The sequence below is a fragment of the Anomaloglossus baeobatrachus genome, chromosome 4 (genome assembly GCF_048569485.1).
Source record: "Anomaloglossus baeobatrachus isolate aAnoBae1 chromosome 4, aAnoBae1.hap1, whole genome shotgun sequence".
Lineage (NCBI taxonomy): Eukaryota > Metazoa > Chordata > Amphibia > Anura > Aromobatidae > Anomaloglossus > Anomaloglossus baeobatrachus.
In genome coordinates, this window is record NC_134356.1 from 463,550,136 (window position 1) to 463,571,682 (window position 21,547).

At 37.1% G+C, this 21,547-nt stretch overlaps 1 protein-coding gene and 1 long non-coding RNA gene across 2 annotated transcripts in view; one reads left to right on the top strand and one right to left on the bottom strand.

The window, feature by feature from the left end:
- Positions 1-427: 427 nt before the first annotated feature.
- Positions 428-3,155, bottom strand: FOXB1 (forkhead box B1). The gene is made up of 2 exons (XM_075342712.1): positions 2,832-3,155; positions 428-2,612 (listed from the first exon to the last, which is right to left on the bottom strand). The coding sequence occupies exon 2, from the start codon at positions 2,588-2,590 to the stop codon at positions 1,622-1,624; it is 969 nt and encodes a 322-aa protein (XP_075198827.1). The 5' UTR covers positions 2,591-2,612; positions 2,832-3,155; the 3' UTR covers positions 428-1,621.
- A 117-nt stretch (positions 3,156-3,272) lies between these two features.
- The window catches only part of LOC142301691 (uncharacterized), a 99,334-nt gene continuing 81,059 nt past the window's right edge, over positions 3,273-21,547 (top strand). The window contains exons 1-2 of the long non-coding RNA XR_012752866.1: positions 3,273-3,428; positions 9,511-9,555. This is a non-coding gene — a long non-coding RNA (uncharacterized LOC142301691). The remainder of the gene's footprint in view (positions 3,429-9,510; positions 9,556-21,547) is intronic.

Sequence of the window (21,547 nt, forward strand, 5' to 3'; positions counted from 1 at the left end):
CTCATTCATACAAATATATATATAATTTATAGACATATAATGTCCTTCGAATGTCCCAGTTTTTAAACTATGACCTGATGTTTTGTAATAATAAAATAGTCTGTATCCTAGTATATAAAGTATATAAGCAGAAATACTTATAAAGATACTAGTAATTAATTCTGCATTGACTTTTGTCTTGTTTAATTGACCCTTGAGATATTAAATATGCAAATATTATGGGTTCAATAGCAATCTATGTTTGATTTAATTAAGTTAAAAAAGTCTATAACTTGTGCCGGCTTATTACGGTAAACACGAATACTAATAAAAGACTGCACACCTAATACAAACATCGCCACAAACACACAGACACATGTAAAAGGAAATAAACAGGATTCAACTTAATACTATAAAAAAGGCTAATACAAAAAGACAGACCATCATGTTGAATTAACATTTTAATGAGAAAATATTATTTGGACGACTAGGTTCATAATTTAACGGCGACACTTATTTTTGTAGTCTGACATACACACATGCTGTGAATAATAACATCAATAAGCAAATGCCATGCCTTCTGTACAACAAGGAGTGGTCATTTCTTTACAGCTCAGATGACAGTAGGATCATTTGGAATTAACTTAAATTCACCATACACAGCAACAGTACATTTTTGGGAATTTTTTTTTAAAAAATATTTTTTTTTGTTTAGCAAATTGCGTAAGTTAAAACTAAAAGTGGGTCAAATAAAAGTGCATTAAACACATTTTATATTCATTCATATTCACAAACATTTACAATAATTTTATGGAGTTTTTGGGGAGGTCCCCCAAGAAAACTATTTCCAACTTAAAAAGGGATATGACCCCTAACCTTGAAAATAAATAGATAAGCAATTATCAGTCCAGTGATATTAACTGACTGTTTTCCAGTGCCTTGAAAATAATACTCACAATTGACAGCCAACAAGTACAGTGAATGGTTTGCTTTCTACGCTCTATATGTACATTAGGGCAGTATACGTGTAAACATATTTTTCTTATCGGGATACAGGGTTAAATCTATTTTGCTCATTTTCGATGTTAGTGTCATGGTTCAAACTAATTAGCAATTTTTAATAATATAGCTTTGCACATATTTGGATTTGTTTATACATCACAAATGTAAGAGATGTTGAGATGTTAAATTTGGCCAAAATCATCATGCCCTTGTCTCTAAATAAAGAAGACTGGATAACATCACAATGCATATTGCTAATATTTTAGACATCTGCTAAACATTCCATGACTTGTTTTACGTGTGTGTGCCTGTTTTCCTATATTTTATTTCCTTCTTTTTGCCTAAAATATACATGTGCTCTTAAAATCTAGTACCTGAAATTGCCTGCCCTTCCATTTTGAAGTACATTGATTAAAATATGTGCAAAAGTATCTTTAAGAATGGCAATCTTAAGCAGAAAAAACGTTTTCAAGTGTGTGAAGTCATGAACAAGAATACAAAATATCACATTCGATGAACAACTAACAAAGCTCACAAACAATGTTAACATCCTTGCCGGAATTAGTCTTTTGCTTTGAAAGGAAAAAAAGTAAAGTGAGTAAACTTTGGAGAAATGATTTGAGTTGCACTGCCCTTCAAGTTAGTGCACAGCCACAGAAAGTAGGGCAGTGGGTGGGCTGGTAAGAGTGTCACTAGGTGTTGCAGGGCTACTTTGGCTGGTTGCTGTTTGGGGAGATGTTGGGCTTAATGATGGAGAAGAGTTCGACAAAATTGCTGGGATATGAGTTGGGAGTGCTGGAAGTGATGGCATAGCTGTTGGTGTAGGTTTAATAGGAACTGGTATAGCAGGCAAAGTCTGTCCTCCATGACAAAGTGGCTTGATAGGCACTCCATAAGCACTCACACTGTAATCACTGTTCGCCATTGATATAGGTGTGGTAGTGTCGATCATGCTGGAACTGTACATGTGGTGCCAACCAGTGCCAATGGAGCTGCCAACTGTAGTCAATTGGTTGTGAAGAGGATAAGCAGCTGACATTGGTGGCATTGTGGAAAAAGCAAGTCCTCCTGGCATTTTATATTCTCTGGCAATTATATTCTCAATAGCAAAGGGATGTTTAAAGCTTGATGTCTGTGAGACCCCCAGGTTATATGTTGACATCTGTGGCAAATGGGTACCAGAAGCAGCCAAAGCACTAAGCCTAAGCTTTGCTTGTTGCTGTAAGTACTGTGCTGCATCTGATGGCTTAGTGGGGGCAAGATGATCCGATTTCATTACCTTGAACCTTTTCCTGCGCCTTAGGAAACTACCATTTTCAAACATATCACCACAACTTGGATGAAGTGCCCAGAAACTTCCTTTTCCGGGCTGATCTGGTCTCCTTGGGATCTTGATGAAACAGTCATTGAAGGACAAGTTATGTCTCAGAGAGTTCTGCCATCTTTGAGTGTTCTCCCTGTAGTAAGGAAATCTGTCCATGATGAATTTGTAGATTTCACTCAGGGGTAGCATCTTCTCCTGGGAACTTTGGATAGCCATGGCCGTCAATGAGATATATGAATAAGGAGGTTTTTGATCACTGTATGTGTTTCTTCCTGGTCGAGGCATCTTCAATATGGTCACAGGTAATCTATATGTAATTGAGGATAGGGGACCAAGTCAGCTTTTCAGATAAAATCACAAGTATGTACGTAAACTATTGTCATATACAAGATTAAAATGACTATAGTTAATTAACAGTAATAACTCCTGCATATAGTCTACATATATAATGTTTAGTTAACTAAGTCTTTATATCACTTTTATGTAGGTTATAAAGAAAAGAGAAAGTATAAAATTACCATCATACCTTCAACTTTCTTGTAACAACTTGACACTCTGCATCCGGAAAGTAGAAACAAAGAGGTTTGTTCCTGTCCAAAAACAAAATCCACAAGAACTAGCACTTTCTAGTATTTCAGGTCTTAATTCAATTCTTAGCCAGCCTGGACCCTTCTTGGATAAACTCTGATCCTCTCCTTAGCATCAGGAATAAGCTTCTTTTCTAAGCAGCAGTTGAATGGGAGCAGGGAAAGTATTTCTCCTTAGCTGGGTGGGAGATAAGCTAAGTAGTTGTGTCCATGTCCTTCCTCAAACCATCTGATAGTTTTATGTGGTGACATGAACAGAAAAGACCCCTGTAGAGGCGCTTCATTAATGTGCCACTTCTTTGCTATCATATGACAATCGCCTTGGGAGGAGGAGGAGGGAGGGAGCAGAGGAGAAGGAGAGTAAAGAGGAGGGGGATGTGGGGGAGAGAAAGGAATAATCTGGTTTCATTTACACCTATTTACATGGACACCTTGGGCCAATAGAAATCATTTCCATTTGAAGACAAGGCAAGGGGTGAAAAGGCTCAGCAACCGGAATTGAAGTGTGATGGTACCCAGTAACAGTGTGTGTGAAGGTATGCACAAACCTTCCTGTGAGCATTGCAGGGAGCTTAGTCTGCAATTCACACTTACAAATGGAGCTACTGAGCAGTGGGATGTTTGACATGGAAATTGCTTGGCTGTGGTATTCTGTTTGTTCTATATTGTTATCTGATTTGTATTGTTGGCCAACTTAAGGCAGCGCTTTTACTTTTTAACAAGAGGGGGAGGCACCTGTTCTCAGGCCAACTCAACTAACTCACTGACTTTTAGTTAATTTTACTTTCTAGATGTGGCATTGGTATTATTATTATAGATAACATACATCCGACACATTCATGTATGAATATTTTCTTATTATTACTGTAGTTTAAATTGTATGATGTATTTTTCTTAATTTTGATATTTAAACCTTTTCTACAAACTGCATTAACCTTAAACTTCCATCCTCGTATGATATGTAACTGTATAAACTGAATTTTGAACGTTATTGAACATTAATGTAGCATTGAATACTTTAGCTAAATAAATATTTTGGAATGCTTGTCAGTAGATTTATCTTTTTGATGTACTTTAACTTGATAGAATAATTTTGCTTTTTATATAGTTAATTCAAATGTCATGTGAAACCTAAACAAGTGTGTGTTAACCCAAATGTAAATTGAGGTAGACATGTAGCAGACACATTAATGTGAAATTAATGGCTAATTCAAAGAGATCAATATCTTGATGGATAACGTGGAGCTCAATGTAACACAAGCTATCAAGTTATAAAACACCAGATTAATCCATAAAAAGGTGGTCTCCAAGGGGTGTAAGAGCAATTGATTTGATTCTTCTGCTATCTTGTTCTAAGTCCCAAGGGATGTCACTGATAATCCCTAATCATTCAAGCTCATAACAACATTGTAAACTAAACAGCTGCTAAGCAGCCAGATGTGAGGGGTTTAAGACATTACAGCCAAACAACAGGCGTCTTAATGACATCTCTAATGCAAAAGCAAGTAGGTAGGGTTACAGTTTACCAGCATAATTGATATTATGGAAACTTTAAGAATAAAAGCATTTAGTGTACTGTATACAATGTATATACAAAGATCTCCATAATGGTAAGTCTTCAAACAATTTTCCAACTATAAATGCAGCGTATATAAATGTGCGTGTGTATTAGCAGAATTCATCATTGTCTCCACTCCATCTCCGCTGCTTTCCCATTTAACCCTCCCTCTCCCTACAGTGTGACACTCTGTGAATCCGATCGTTCTGCGAGACAGAAAGGGTGATTACCATGATATTAATCACAAGTATCCTGCAATTCTGGCTATTCCTGTTGAAAGCAGTTGCTTGTTCTAAAATATCCAATAGATATAATCATTTTGTGTTTAAATAAATAAAAGATACAAATCTGTTCAGATTGCTCAACAATAAATTTACTTTTAAAATCTCACCAAAACAAGATATTTTGAGCAAATGCATTCAAATTTTTAAAGTATTTGATTGATCGTTCCGAATCAATAATTGTATATGCTTTATAGAGATATAGCAGTAATGCTATTTATGATCTCGAAATACACAAGACAAAAACTTAATAGTTATCAGTCAAAATGTGATATAAATGCAAAAGAAGTTGATTTGATTATTACCATTCACTAATTCCATAAATGCATTGAATATTGTCAACAAGTGCTTTTCTTTATTTGAATGTTTTCAAAGAAAATCATTTTGTTTGTGGCCAACCACTTCTCAATAAAAGGGTTTTTTTTCCTTCCTCTTCCAGAAATAATATGATACAAAATTATGGCTATTATTTATATTTATTATTATTAGCACTATATTATTATTATTATTATTATTATTATTAGTAGTAGTAGTAGTAGTAGTAGCAGCAGCAGTAGTATTAGTAGTATTATTAGTATTATTACTATTGACGTAGTAATAATAATAATAATAATAATAGTATAGATAAAATATAATAATACTGATTTTAATAATAAAATAATAAATATTAACATTATATTATCAGTATTAATATTGATATTATTATGTAGCATTATTATTATTATTATTATTATTATTATTATTATTATTATTAGTATTCTTATTACTATTATTATTTCTATTATTATTATTTATAATAAATCATATTTAACAATACAATACATTTTTATTTTACACTTTTTTAGATATTAATAACGATGATGTGTTAGCTTTACCCACAGTCCCATGTAAACCAATGAATAGCAATTTATAATTTTTTCTTTGACTAATGAAAATATGCATTATAGAGGCCAAAATCACAAGCTTGACTTTACATAATCTGCATGTTTTTCTTTTGATATTTAAAAATCTGTTTTGAACGTGTAAAATATGAAGCTATATATACAAAACCATGAAAGAAGTGTACACATCATTTTGCATCTGAACACAGATGTAAGTCCATACAATGTAACGTTGGTACATGTATCAGAAGAATTATTTATGAATAAAAAAAAACGTTTTAAAGAACAATTACTTTCACAATTCTAAAAAAGGAGAAAGAAATCTAAATTCCTAAGTACGCTTTATGAGACAAGAATGTAGTGCATAATTCCTAAAATATAAAACTGAACTATAAGCTTTAAACACAATTCTATAATAAAAACCTAAGGAGTTTGCAAAATAAAGATTATTTTTTACTTGTGCAGTCATAAAGTAATTATCATACACATACTGTAAATTTCAGAATTTGGCTATAAGAATGACTATTTAGAAAATATGGTGCTTCAGTGAATTGCTACTGACTTTGCGAGACAAAAAATGTACATAATTGAAGCTTTTTAGACTTTTTTTGCTGTTTTTTACTTATTGAGAAGTTTTAAACCAGTGTCACACATCAATAATAATCATTGCAATAAACATCAGGACTTCAGTGTCATCAATCATTGCCATCTACCTCACTAGCTACCTGGGAACATGACTGTTGTTATATGACTGTATTATTATTATCAATCATTATTCCCATTTTATTTTTTCCTTTTCCTTTGGAACTTTTTATTGTCTTTGTTGGGTGTAAATTACCTTTCTAATGTGGTATCTTTAAGCCCAGAGGGCTTTGTACAATTAGATGTAGCTCAACAAAAAGATATGTTGGGACAAGCAAAACATTAATGACAGTTTTCCTTGCTGACCAATAAATCACCAAATCGTTACTTAAACACGATGAATTTAGGAGATTAAACAATTTCATTAATATTGAAATAGCTGCTGTGATTCAGATTCCTTACTTGAAATGCAGAATCACGTTTCCCAATATTAACTGAAGCACTTGAGCACTAACACAATATGACCTTCTAAATTCAGTTAAAAAAAAATAATTCATTTACAGAAAGCCTTGTCTGTATTTTTTAAATATATTAATTCCTCCTTACGGTATTAACTAATGATATTCTGCGGATGTATATATAATTGCATTGGATTCACTGTGGTAGAAATGGGTTAATGTATTGCATACACAGAAATGATCAGTAACTACCATGTATATGGATAAAAGGAGATCATGAGACTAAGGGATTAAAATAAATTAACTAACCATAGAATTACAATCACTTTTCATTTGGAACTGTTTAATTGAATGTTTCGATATATTTATATTGTTCATAATAATACTACAGTAATGTAAGATGCTAATTTATTGATTTTTCTTCACTTTCATTTTTTTGCATTTATTGTTTGTCACTATATATATATATATATAATATATATATATATATATATACATATATGTTTGTATCTATATCTATCTCCCTCTCTGTGTGTGTATATATATAATGATATATGATATATATATATATATGATATATAATGATATATATGTATATATATATATATATCTATATATATATATATATAGATATATATATATATAGATATATATATATATATATATATGATATATATGATATATAATGATATATACATATATATATATATATATATATATATACACACATATGTACTGCTCAAAAAAATAAAGGGAACACTTAAACAACACAATGGTGTTTTAGTGTTCACTTTATTTTTTTGAGTAGTATATATATATATATATACACACACACACATATATATATATATATATATATATATATATATATATATATATATATATATATATATATATATATATATACATATATATATATATATATATGTGTTACAACCACTATTTTGGGGGCTTATTTATGAAAGAATGGGAGAAATCAAGTAGAGATTGCTTACCTTGTGTTCTTAACATTTCAAATTGATTTAAGCATTTTAATTAGTAATTTTTTAATACTTTAATTTCTTTTTGTACAATATATGCCCAAACAGGTAAATAAGAATTTTTAAACATATATAGTGATCATTTTCGTTCATGTCTACAGAAGGTGTAAATTTACAGTACGATGGTGGATGAAAATTGACAATGTACAAGAAGGAACATTTTAGAAAAGTTTTACTATATAATATGGCATAATTACATCCAATGTTTTGAATTAAATGTAATGTAAAATTTTAGTTATATCCCTGAATAAGAGGATAATATTGTATTGATGGAATGTGTTATTTATTTAAAATATAATGGCAAACAATCATATATTGAGCTTTTTAATGTCATTCTTTCAATTATATAAGCCTGGGTATGCATTGAGAATCACATTTCAGGGCGACTCATTGCTCTTAATAATGGAATGAATAGGATGTGAAATGTGTGTACTGGGTGTCTTTTAAAAGTGAACTTATCTCTTTGTAAAGAAATGCAACACAAATTAAAAAAAAGGCTTTCTAGAGCCTCATTTAAATGAGAAGATCCAACTGTTGTGGGGAAAATAGAATAAAATACACATAAGTCAATTATATCAATGTGCAAAGCAAATGGGAATCTTCTTCAAACCAAAGCTTTTCAGTCTTTCTATCATGATGTGTAAAGCTCAGCTTTCTGCTTGAAAGGACTGCAATAGACTCCTGTTTTCTCTAAAAGCAGGACCCCACACGTTTACAGGTTTGGTAATAATTTATGCTAATTTCCCTTCAATAAATCCACAATTCGCTTCAGTAGCATGCAGCCTGTTCAGATGGCCAAGGGAGAGGGGCATAAAAGTGGCTAACACAATATTGGTTTTCATTCTGTAGTTTTTCAATGCAGGTGTGAGCATATTGTGCTCCCAGGATCTATCCTTTAACTCCAGCTGAAACTAAAATAGACTAGCCTTCCTTTTCAAACATATGTTAATATTTACAATATAGAATTGGGGAGATGTTAAGCGGCTTCTTAGGGTCTCCTAGGCTTCAAACAATGCACAGATCCAAACCAGATTTTTCAACTTGAAAGTATCCCCCATGCATTTCCAGTTAAGTCCTAGATTATATTTGATGAACTTACTTGTGCTCCCTCTGTTTACTTATTGACACTGAAAAGGGAGCTGATAGAATTGGGTTTGGGGACTGGTTTCTTTTGTTGTACTTGAAGGTTTTTGAGTTTACCGAAGTGATTTCCCTGCCTATGGGAACTAAGAGCATGGACCAAACCCTTTGTTGCCGAACACTATTTAACAAATATACCACATTGCTGTGAGAAGCTACTTATTCTTTCATTTAAATGGGGCTTTGCTGCTTTGCATAATCTCTATGTCCCGAAAATGACCAGTGATTCCTCCATACTGCAAATTTCTCGAAATGCCCTTATAGAGGTAAATATAACAGATTCAACTAAAGGGTTAAAATTAAAGAATGTAGAAACATCACTTTGCTACATATATACGTAGATGATGTTTATTTATTGGGAGCAAATTATTGCAAGCGACATACATTTTTTTCTACAATATATACTATATAGAATATTTATATTTAAATTTTTGTATATGTTTTATATTCTAAAATGTAATATTTTATTTTTTTGTGTTTGTATCCTTGTGAACTTAAAATGTTATTTTTTATTGTATTTTGTATCATATGTTCTCGCCATTTACATTTTTGAGTTATTGATATATGCCATAGCCTTGCATGTTGGCAAATTCTTGCATTTTCACTCATATTTCATATGCAAATAAACCCAAGAAATCACTTATTCAGATTGTAATGGAATATTATTTATCAATACAGAATGAAAAGATGATTCTGTAGCCTTTACTGAATTTAGCTGCTCTGGTAAGTGTAATTCTTACTGATCTTAATGCCAAAGATGATCTGTATTCTTTCCACAACATTTCATTGGTTTTAATTTAGGTTAGTAGTACTTATTGGTAATAATAATAATAATATAATGATAACTGAATGTATTATTCTTATATACTGCTACATAGTCGTACGTTATATATGGCTTTATATATCTCTAAATATTTTTAATAATGGAAATATTAATGACATTAAATGGATATTTCTACTAATTAGATATCCCATATTCACAGAACAGGTGATAAATCTATAAATTCTGGGAGTTCAAATAATGGAACCCTCAGTTTGTTCTAGGAAAAAGTCCAAAACTCCCATATGAAGGGAACAGTAGAGTGCATGCTTGACCACCACTCTATTCATTTCTTTGGGATTGATGGAGTAGCTATCTCCATCAGCAACTGAGTAAGTGGATGGAATGGGAACTGCACATGGATTTTAGCTCAATTCACAAAAGAGACCATTTGGGGACCAAGCAGCCATACTATAAACAATTATACAATTATCACATAACCTGTGCATAGGCAATAAAAGTATTTATTTGGAAAACCCCTATAAAAGTATTCTGGGTTATGTTTCAACATAACATGCCAGAGCAACAAGTCACAGCACATCTTATAGTGAAAGCTATACTGAAGTAGTATACAAGGTTCGCACAATTTAGATTGGCTACAGACATTTCGGCAATAAAATATGAGCAATAATCTACAGGAATTTGTAAATTCTAACACATTAGATTTTATTTAAAGCAGTGCATTTATCAATCTTCTGCTTTCCCCTTTCTCACACATCTCTGGTAACCCAGCTCATCTCTGTTGTTTCCGCACTAGTGATGATATGCTGATGTGTGACTGTTGTAGTTTAAAATCAGAAAACTTGAAGACACTTTTTTACATACAAATGTGTACAGGTGCAAACTGAATATGAAATATTCTCTAGCAAATATACAACTGCACTCTGAGATGCCAAGGTATACAAACATTGAATATAGGGATTTGGACATACATTAGTGCTAAGGAAATAATTAAAATATTAGGACACTTAGAGCTTAAAAAAGGCTAGTTTTATGAGTCCAGCAGCCATTGTCAAGGCATATTGCTTTTGCTGGGACCCTACCTAAATACCTCTATCTAGACTGAAAAGCCTGCAATTTTTTGGGCAGGCATGAACCTGCTAATAGAAAATTAAAAATTGCCTTAAGCTGGTGGGAAGAAGTGCTTAGTCAGAAGGCATGCCCCTGTAATGTAAAATGAGAAACTGATGTCACTTGCTAAAAGACAAATGTGAACAAGTGCAAACTTAACATGCAATAAACTCTAACAAATAAACAGCTGTACTCTGATATGCTAAGGTATGCAAATATTAAATATAGGAATTTGGACATGCATTACTGCTAAGGAAATAAATTAAAATATTATGACACTTGGAGTATAAAAAAGGCTAGTTTTATGTGAGCCCAGCAACCAGTGTCAATGCATATCTCTTTTACTGGGTCCCTATCTAAATACCTCTCCCCAGACTGACAAGCCTGCAATTTTATGGGCAGACAGGAATCTGCTAATAGAAAATTTATAATCACCTTAAGCTGGTGGGAAGGAGTTCTCAGTCAGAAGATATGACCTTATAATCTAAAATGACAAAAAAACTGACGGCACTTGCTAAAAGACAAATGTGAACAGGTGCAAACTGAACATGAAATTTCCACTAATAAATATACCGCTGCACTCTTTAATGCTAAGGCTTGCAAACATTGAATTTAGGAATCTAGACATACATTACTGCAAAGTAAATAAATGTAAAAATTGAGACACTTAGCTCATGAAAAAGGCCAGAGAAACGCCTTGACACTGACTGCTAGGCTCAGTCATTTTTATGTGCAAAGTGTCTAATTTTTTAAATTTATTCCCTTATCAGTAATGTATTTCCAAATTCCTATATTCAAAGTTTGCATACCTTAGAGTCTCAGAAGGCAACTCTATATTTGTTTGACTGTTGTAGTGGTCAGGTGTCTACAGAACTCATCATCACTTGAGGTCAGTAGACAGACACTGGCCAAGTGACCAGGGAGGCCTTCCTACTATAATCAGCATCTGAAGGGAAACAAAACAAATAAAGGGCAGTCTTGTCCAGATGAAACAGCAATTGAATCTAATAAGTAGATTAAACAAAATTATTTGTAAAAAAAAATACATTTTATTGAAAAAAATACTATGGGTTATGGCTGCATCAAGCCTTCCTCAGGTGTATCAGGAGCAGGATATTTCCACAGTATACCAGGTTGACACCACCTACTGGAATTCACAACTTTTGTTGTCCCCACTGCCCTTAGTACATTTTTGTAAGGGGATAATATTTTTTAAAATTAGTTTACAATTTTAAATTCCTAAGCTCAGAAAGCGCCCCTATCTCTCCTCTTCCCACCAAAGAATATCCATTATTGGTATAATCAGAATCTGTCGATTTCCCTTTACATCGACAGGTAACCCACAACAAAATTTAAAACACCATAACTTAGTTGTTCAACTCTCAACCACTTGCTGTCTTGATACATTTGATTGGGGCTGAATATGAATTTAAGGCACACTTATCACTTGTAGTGATGGGTGAACCCGGATAAAAGAACCTGAGCACCGACCTCCGGCTCAGAGTTCTCAGAAAACTCCAGGTAATGATCCAGATTTGGCCACCCGAGTGATAAAAAATATGAAAGTAAAAAGAAAATAAGAATAAAGCAAGCATTTCATACTTACTGGCATCTGCACAGCTGTACAATGCTTCTTGGGCCACTCACTCTACTTCTGGGAACGCTCATTATCTTCATGCATATTCACTGCTTCCCCCACCCACCAGCAGTCAGACAACGCCCCCACCATGTGTGACAGCGTCTGATTGCTTTCAATCACACAGGCTGTCTACATCTATATTGGTTTAAAAATAAATAGGTAAATTGGTGTGTGGTTAGCCCATATTATAATACCCAACACAGATAAAGAATATGGCTAAAGGCTGCAGCCCCTAGCCATGTGCTTAGCTTTACTGTGTATCAAAATGAGATTAACTGCATGTGGTTTTTTTTTTACAATTACTGAAATAAATCATTTTTAAAAGACGGCATATGGTCCCCCCAATTTTGATACCCAGCCATGATAGAGCAAACAGCTGGGAGTTGGTACTCTCAGGCTGGAGAGACCCATGCCTATTGGGCCCCCAGCCTAAATATAGCAGCTTGCAGCCACCCAGGATTGTCACTGCGACAATCCTAGAACTTTACCCAGCTCATCCCTAGTGCCCTGGCAATTAAGGTTATAAGGGGATAACAGCTCACAGCTGCCATTAAGCCCTAGATTAGTAATCGGAGGTGTCTATGAGACTCCCCCCTACTAATCTTTAAGTGAAAAGCAATAAACACAAATGCCCAAAAAAATCCTTTATTTGAAATTAGATATAAAAAAACACCCGGAAGTTGAGGGAATGGCCCCAGAAACAGTGTACAGCCGTGCAAAGACTGGTAAGTGTGAAAGTCTTTCCCCAATCTACTATCCCTTCTACCACCATTTTTAAGCAACTGATTGGGGTCCCAATAGGCTTATATGATCACCAATACCAGACTAGAACGGGGTTTTTTTTAAACCCAGTTGGACCCACCGATCCTAGGTATCTGCAGATTCACCCACTATTAATCAATTATATTTTTTGTCGTTGCTACATTTATACATTAAGAAAGATCTGAGCAAGACACTATAGGGTTCCTGAAGTGTACTAAAGTTTACATAATCATTCTATCCCAGTAATGTGTACTCATCTTGACTGTAATAGTTAACATGTTATGAGTAAGCTCAGTAGTAATAATTTATACAATCATCACTCAAAGTAATAAAAAGTATTTTTTTAATTTTTTCACACTTACAAGTAACCTGAATTATAGTTAGTATTAAAGATGAGCAAATTTGTTCACATGGAATTGAGTTCCTCTCAAATATATACTACCAATCTTCATTATTAAGAATACATTTTTGTAAATTCGTTCCTGGTATATTTAGCAAAATAGATGCCAGCTGGGCACCATTTGGCTGAAATGTACACAGCTGGCAAAAGCCTTTTTTTTTTTAATATATACTCACGGCTAACCTGTCCAGATCCTCAACTGCCCACCGTCAGATCCTGAGAGTCACCCCTTCTTACTTTCTGGCATGAGATGCATCTCCCAGCCTTTTTATGCTGGGCCCAGATTGAACAGGTTGATGATGTGATAAGAGAAAGAAGAGAAACAGATGGCAGTGCTGTTTGTCTGGTCCATGGAACCTGTTCTTTCTGCCCCCATGGCTCTGGCCTGTTAATTCCAAGCTACGACTTCTGGCCAGAACCAAGCCTCAGAGGTCACAGCAAGTTGTATGTTCGTGACATCACAATCTCTGAGGCACAGTGACCTGCGAGGCCTGGTCATTGCCAGAAATCCTGACCTAGAGTGAACAGGCCAGAGTTACAGTGTCAGAAAGAATAGGCCCTGAGGACCAGACACTGGTCAGCAAGCCGATGCAAACTGGGAGAAAGAAGAGGCAGCTCTAAGGACTGGACAACAGGGGATGAACAAAAGAGGGGCGGACAGTTGAGTGGTGAGGTGACTGTACTTTTTTGGCTTTTACACTTTACATTTATCATGCAGTGGATTTATACATAAGTGGTTTAAATTGTACACGTGTTGTATTGATAAAAATAATGACTCACCCAGCAAAGCATTGATAATCTTTCAAAGCTGGGTGAGGCATCTTCTTGATACATTGTGTTTTAACATGTCCAGTGATTGGTCTGTGAAAAATGCAGAAGAAAATTAAAATTAAAACATCCAAGATCACTTAAATATAATACATCTAAATATACCAGTTATAAGTACATCTATAATACAAGGTGGAAATAAAATAACCCAAGGTGTTTGGAGACATGTGCACACTGACTCAGTGGGCACAATTGGCTTAAAATTGGTATGTATGCTATTCAAGGCATGGAGAAATGGAAGACATCTTTAAAAAATGTTTATACCAAAACTCCTCACCAGGTGAAAAAGTGGTGCTGTACAGTGAGTGAGCAGCCCAAAAACCGGGTGCCTATAATTAGAGATGTCACAATTGCTTCACAGACTAGCATAACTGTTCAATAGGATCACCATCATGCATGGTGATCATGTTCATCCTATGCAGAACATACTCGACGCTTGCGTGTAACATGTCTGGTGGGATGATGCGCATTTCCAAAATGATGCGGTCTTTGAGGTCAGCCAAGGTGTTGACATTTCCCTGATAAACACGTTCTTCTAAGTGTCCCCGCAACCAAACATCACAAGGATTGAGATCGGGCTTATGCGGTGGCCATGCGTTAGGGATGAACAGCTCAAAATCCTGTAATCGGGAAAATGTGCACGCAGAACATTCTTCACACGATTTGTGATATGAGGAGGTGCTCCATCATGCATGAAGGTGGTCATCTGAAATCACTGCCGCTTTTGGAGTTGCAGAACGACCACTGTTTCCAGCATTGTCTGGTATCTAGCTGCTGTCACGAAACAGGTAGCAACCCAATGTGGTCTCATTTCTTTGTAAAAGAACAGTCCAAGGATGAATGATGAGGTGAAGCCACATCAAACGCCTCCTTTGGCGAAGGAAGATTTTCCGTAGTCCATATGTGACAGTTTTTTGTGTTCAAGGTTCTATTCAGGTAAAAATGCGCTTTGTCGTGCCACAGAACATTTCATGGCCAATTGCCATCCACTTCCACTCTCACCAGAAACATGAATGCAAAAGTCATGTGGGTATCATTGTCATGAGGTAGAAGTTGTTGATGATAGATAATTTTGTACGGGTATGCCCACAAGACCTTTCAGAGAACTTTCCCCACTGTGCTGTACAGGAGCCCCAATTGGCTGGAAACACTCCGTGCACTGCTGTTCCCAGCAGGGTTGTTCGTGCCCTGTTCCACGATGGCAGTGACAATGTCCTCTACAACCTCTCTGCTTACCGGTCGACGCCTGCGCCCTTGCTGAACACTCAGTAACCCTGTTACTTCAAAATGTGTCATCCTCTGTCTCAGCGAATTGACAGCCATTGGACCGCTACGTGTGTGAAGGTATTTCAAACGATGTAAGGCTCTCAGTGCAGCTGTAGCATTCCTGGCATTCTCATAAAACAACCGCGCTTACAGAGCATGATTTGTCAAAGAAACAGGCATCTGGCAGACTGAGTTGCAAGGCGCGCTCACTGTACAGCGCCACTTTTTCACCTGGTGGGGAGTTTGGTATAAAAAAAATTTAATTTGCCTTCTGTTTTCCCATGCCTTGAATAGCATACATACACATTTTCAGCCAATTCTGTCCACTGGGTCAATCTGCACACGCCTCCAAACACCTTTGGTTATTTTATGGCCACCTTGTATATCATTGATCATAAAAGTAACAAACCATCAGTATTTTTATATATAAAGTAAAGCCAGTAAAAAACTGCAGTATAAGGATTCAATGTCATGATCTTGTGCACATTAAGTCCTCCTATCATATAATAGGAGACTGTCATAGATATATAGTAAAGGTGTGCAATATGACAAAGGACCTAATGATTATTATCATTATTAGCATTATTAAAGCCGCATAAGCTATTGGTTCCCACATGAATTATTCCAGGAGAAAAACATGAAAGATTTACAAAAAAATTGTTTGATATGGACAAGGAGGACTATCACATGTGAAATATTTGGATTCAAATTGCTTTAATTTAAAGAGAACCAACCATCAGGATTTTCATATACTGTATAAGGCCCCCTTCACACGTCCGTGATACACGTGCGTGTTTGGTCCGTTTCCGTATATACCGGAGACACGGCCAAACGTGCACCAATGTTAATCTATGATTGTGGTCACACGTCCGTTATTTCATTATGTCCGTGTGTGCGTGTCCGTGATCCGTATGTGTTTGCGTTTGGCACGGATGCATGTCCGTTATCTGCACGGAGCACGCACACGTGGACACAATGAAAGTCTATGGGTATGTGCACACACGTTAGTAAACACGTATGCATATACCTATAGTCCGTGTCCGTTTGGTGTTTTTATTTCTAGTGATGTCGGCTATTCTTTCTATTTCTGTGTATGTCGGTCAATCTCCCTGAGTCCGTCGGTCAGTCTCTCTGTCTCTCTGTCGGTCTCTCTGTCTGTCTGTCCCTCTCTCACAGTCTGTCGGTCAGTTTCCCCCCCTCTCTCATACTTACCGTTCCCCGATCTCCGGCGCAGCGCTGCACGGCATTCACACTGCTGCGGCGGCTTTTACTATTTTGAAAAAGCCGGCCGCCCATTAAACAATCTCGTATTCCCTGCTTTCCCCGCCCACCGGCGCCTATGATTGGTTACAGTGAGACACACCCCCACGCTGAGTGACAGGTGTCACACTGCACCCAATCACAGCAGCCGGTGGGCGTGTCTATACTGTGCAGTAAAATAAATAAATAAATAATTAAAAAAAAACGGCGTGCGGTTCCCCCCAATTTTAATGCCAGCCAGATAAAGCCATACGGCTGAAGGCTGGTATTCTCAGGATGGGGAGCTCCACGTTATGGGGAGCCCCCCACCCTAACAATATCAGTCAGCAGCCGCCCAGAATTGCCGCATACATTATATGCGACAGTTCTGGGGCTGTACCCGGCTCTTCCCGATTTGCCCTGGTGCCGTTGGCAAATCGGGGTAATAAGGAGTTATTGGCAGCCCATAGCTGCCAATAAGTCCTAGATTAATCATGTCAGGCGTCTAGGAGACACCCTCCATGATTAATCTGTAAGTTACAGTAAAAAAACACACACACCCGAAAAAATCCTTTATTTGAAATAAAAAACACACACAAATTCCCTCATTACCAATTTATTAACCCCGACAAACCCTCCATGTCCGGCGTACTCCACGGACCTCCAGCGTCGCGTCCAGCTCTGCTGCATGGAGGTGACAGGAGCAGCAGAAGACACCGCCGCTCCGGTCACCTCCACACAGCAAATGAGATGAGTAGCGCGATCAGCTGCTGTCACTGAGGTTACCCGCGGCCACCGCTGGATCCAGCGGTGGCCGCGAGTTACCTGACTGACAGCAGCTGATCGCGCTACTCACGTCATTTGCTGTGTGGAGGTGACCGGAGCGGCGGTGTCTTCTGCTGCTCCTGTCACCTCCATGCAGCAGAGCTGGACGCGACGCTGGAGGTCCGTGGAGTACGCCGGACATGGAGGGTTTGTCGGGGTTAATAAATTGGTAATGAGGGAATTTGTGTGTGTTTTTTATTTCAAATAAAGGATTTTTTCGGGTGTGTGTGTTTTTTTACTGTCACTTACAGATTAATCATGGAAGGTGTCTCATAGACGCCTGACATGATTAATCTAGGACTTATTGGCAGCTATGGGCTGCCAATAACTCCTTATTACCCCGATTTGCCAACGGCACCAGGGCAAATCGGGAAGAGCCGGGTACAGCCCCAGAACTGTCGCATATAATGTATGCGGCAATTCTGGGCGGCTGCTGACTGATATTGTTAGGGTGGGGGGCTCCCCATAACGTGGAGCTCCCCATCCTGAGAATACCAGCCTTCAGCCGTATGGCTTTATCTGGCTGGCTTTTAAATTGGGGGGAACCGCACGCCGTTTTTTTTTAATTATTTATTTATTTTACTGCACAGTATAGACACGCCCACCGGCTGCTGTGATTGGGTGCAGTGTGACACCTGTCACTCAGCGTGGGGGCGTGTCTCACTGTAACCAATCATAGGCGCCGGTGGGCGGGGAAAGCAGGGAATAGGAGATTGTTTAATGAGCGGCCGGATTTTTCAAAATAGTAAAAGCTGCCGCAGCCGTGTGAATGCCGTGCAGCGCCGGTGATCGGGGATCGGTGAGTATGAGAGAGGGGGGGACACTTCAGTCAATCGGGGGATTAGCGGTCACCGGTGAATCCTTCACAGGTGACCGCTAATCAGTACTCGACACAGACAGAGCCGCGGTATGAGGATGAAGTCGGGTGAAGTTCACCCGAGTTCATTCTCATCGCGCAACTCTGTCTGCTGTCAGCCGACATTTATAAACGACATTGTGCATCACACACAAGGACATTACACACGGACATTACACGTACACATACACGTTAATTCCACACGCACACACGGACGTTCTGCACACAAACACGGCTAGCATACGCAATTCACACAGGTGCCACACGGACCATAAAAACGGACACAAAAACGGGACACGGACCCGAAAAACGGCCCGTAACACACGTGCGTGTTTTTCACGGACGTGTGAAGGGGGCCTAAAGTAAAGCCAGTGCTATACTGGTGCTAGGATTCTTACTGGAAGCATACGTTTTGTTCTGAAATTGGAGGTTATATTTCAGAAATATGTGCAAGTATAGTTACAGCAATGCACTGCTATTTGATTGACAGGTGCAACAGGAAGGGAATATGTGGGGCAGGTTTTGCTTTCTATTTCCACCCATGTCCTGAGCATGGGATTTCTATCAATCCATCCACTGTGCTCGTACCGCACAACGCAATGGTTTGGATTTAACAAAAAGCACTCAGCGTGGAGCGCAGGATAAATAGGAGTCACGCTGTACCACAATCTTTTAGAGACAGAATTAACAAGCAGTTGAAGAATATGTTTTATTTATTTATTTATTTTTTACACTATTCACCTAGGAGTTTAGTTGATTAGGCGTTTTTAGGCAATACCGGGTTTATATTGTTTTTTTTGGTTTGGCAACTATCGCACTAAAAACACTTTTTACAAAATGAAGTTTTTTAGCATCACGGGATTTTGAAGCCCATTTTTTTTTATTTTTCTGCTGACAAGGTCGTATGAGGGCTTGCTTTTTGCAGGATGAGTTGGAGTTGCTATTGGTACCATTTTTGGTCACATAACTTTTGATTGCTTTCTACTCCGCTTTTTGTGAGGCAGAAACAAGAAGAAAGAGCAACTCAGGAATATTTTTTTTTTACGCTGTTCACCTTGCCATAAAAGACAGCTTTATTCTACAGGACGGTACGATTACAGCGATATTATATTTATATAGTTTTTTTTTTGTCTTGCCGCTTTTACACCATAAAAACAATTTCATTGAAAAAAAAACCTGTTTTTGCATTGTCGCATTCTGAGAGCTTTAACTTTTTTATTTTTTGGCTGACAGAGCTGTATGCCAACTTGTTTTTGCGAGACAATATGATGTTGTCGATACCATTTTTATTTATATATGACTTTTTAAACACATTTTATTACACTTTTTTGTCAGCTGTAATGTTAAAAAGACAGTTTTTGCTACACTTTTTTTTACCGTGTTCACTGAATGGGTTAACTAGTGTGACAGTTGTATAGCTCGGATCTCAACAGTACCAAATATGTGTACTTTTTTTTAATTTATTTTTTTACACAAACATAACTATTTATTGGAATATTTTTTATTTTTTTTGTTCTTCATTTTCTGAATAATTTTATATTTTTACTTTTTTCTTAGCTTTTTTAACTTTTTCACTTAGTGCCTTTATGGGACAGCATCCCACAGTGCTCTGATTACAGCTGCAATGTTCTGCAGTGCTCAATCTCTGCAGGCATCATAGCTGTCAGACCTGCACAGAGGAAGTGTCTGAGATCATGCTGCAGGCATGATCACACAGAATCTCCATAGGTTCCCAGTAGTCAGGTGACCCGGAAGTCATGAGGACCTTGAGTCACCATGACAACAATCGGGCCCTCATAATTACATAATCAGAGGAGACTGGGAGGGCGACCCCTCCCTTAATCCCCTAAGTGTTGCAATCAGTATTGACCACGGTAATTAGGGGTTAAACAGTTGGGGACGGCGCAGGCACTGTTCCTGGCTGTGGGGGCAGTGACTCAGCTGTCGGGTAAGCCGAGTCACTGGTCGCGATCCCGGGTGCAAAGCCCCCTGTGGCCTCCCCCCCCACAGATTTTTGGGAAATAACGGTACGTCCCTGGTCGTTAAGTCATGTAAAAATAGCACATACTGGTACAGCCCCCGGTCGTGAAGGGGTTAAACCACTTATGTACAAATGTTCTGTATTATAAATATGTAAAGTATGTAAAGAATGTAAATCTTTTTTGTTTACATTTAACAATTAACAAAATGCAAAGTGAATGAACAAAAGAAAAATCAAAAAGAAATCAAGTGATGATGATGATATGGTAATCGTTTTAAGCTGGTGTAGAAAAGATAGATAGATTGATCTATTCTAGATGAAGTTGCTATTAATTTTTTTATAATTTGTGTATAAAGTTTAATTTGTTTTGAAAATTACAACAAAATATTACAAATAAATTTACAAATTATTCTTGCCCTAGAATAGGCAATAAACTACCGTAATCAAGGAAGATGAAAGGTTCTTTATTGCCACCTGCTGGTCATTTTGCATAATGTTGTACTGAGCTTTCATGACAAACTGTATCTGTGCACTAACAGTAGCCTATTCACCAGACATAGGACAAAAGTGTGTTTTTTTAATTCCTTTACGACATCCACTGTAGATGTAAGGTACATGTCGGAAGTGGGTGTATAGAATGGGCTCACGGTGAAAGCTCGCCACATACCCAATGTGTTACAGCCAGGACCTGCATGTGACAATCACAGGGGGAGCTGATCTCTGCTCACTATTGTTAACCTGTTAACTCCTGATGTCAAGCTTGGACAACGGGATTTACCCTTCATCGGCATAAGGGGGTGCCATTTTAAGTACCCATCAGCGCACCCATGATATGATCATGGGTATCTGATTGGTTGCTATGAAATTAGTGGGTCTGATGAAGACCTTTGTTCTTGTTATAGCAGCAGTCCTTTGAACCCCTCCTGTGGCTGAGTTTCAAAGGAGACAATGATTTTCACTATATACAGCAATGCTATGGCATTATTGTTTATATCACAAAGGATCAGAAAATTGTAGGTTATAGTCCA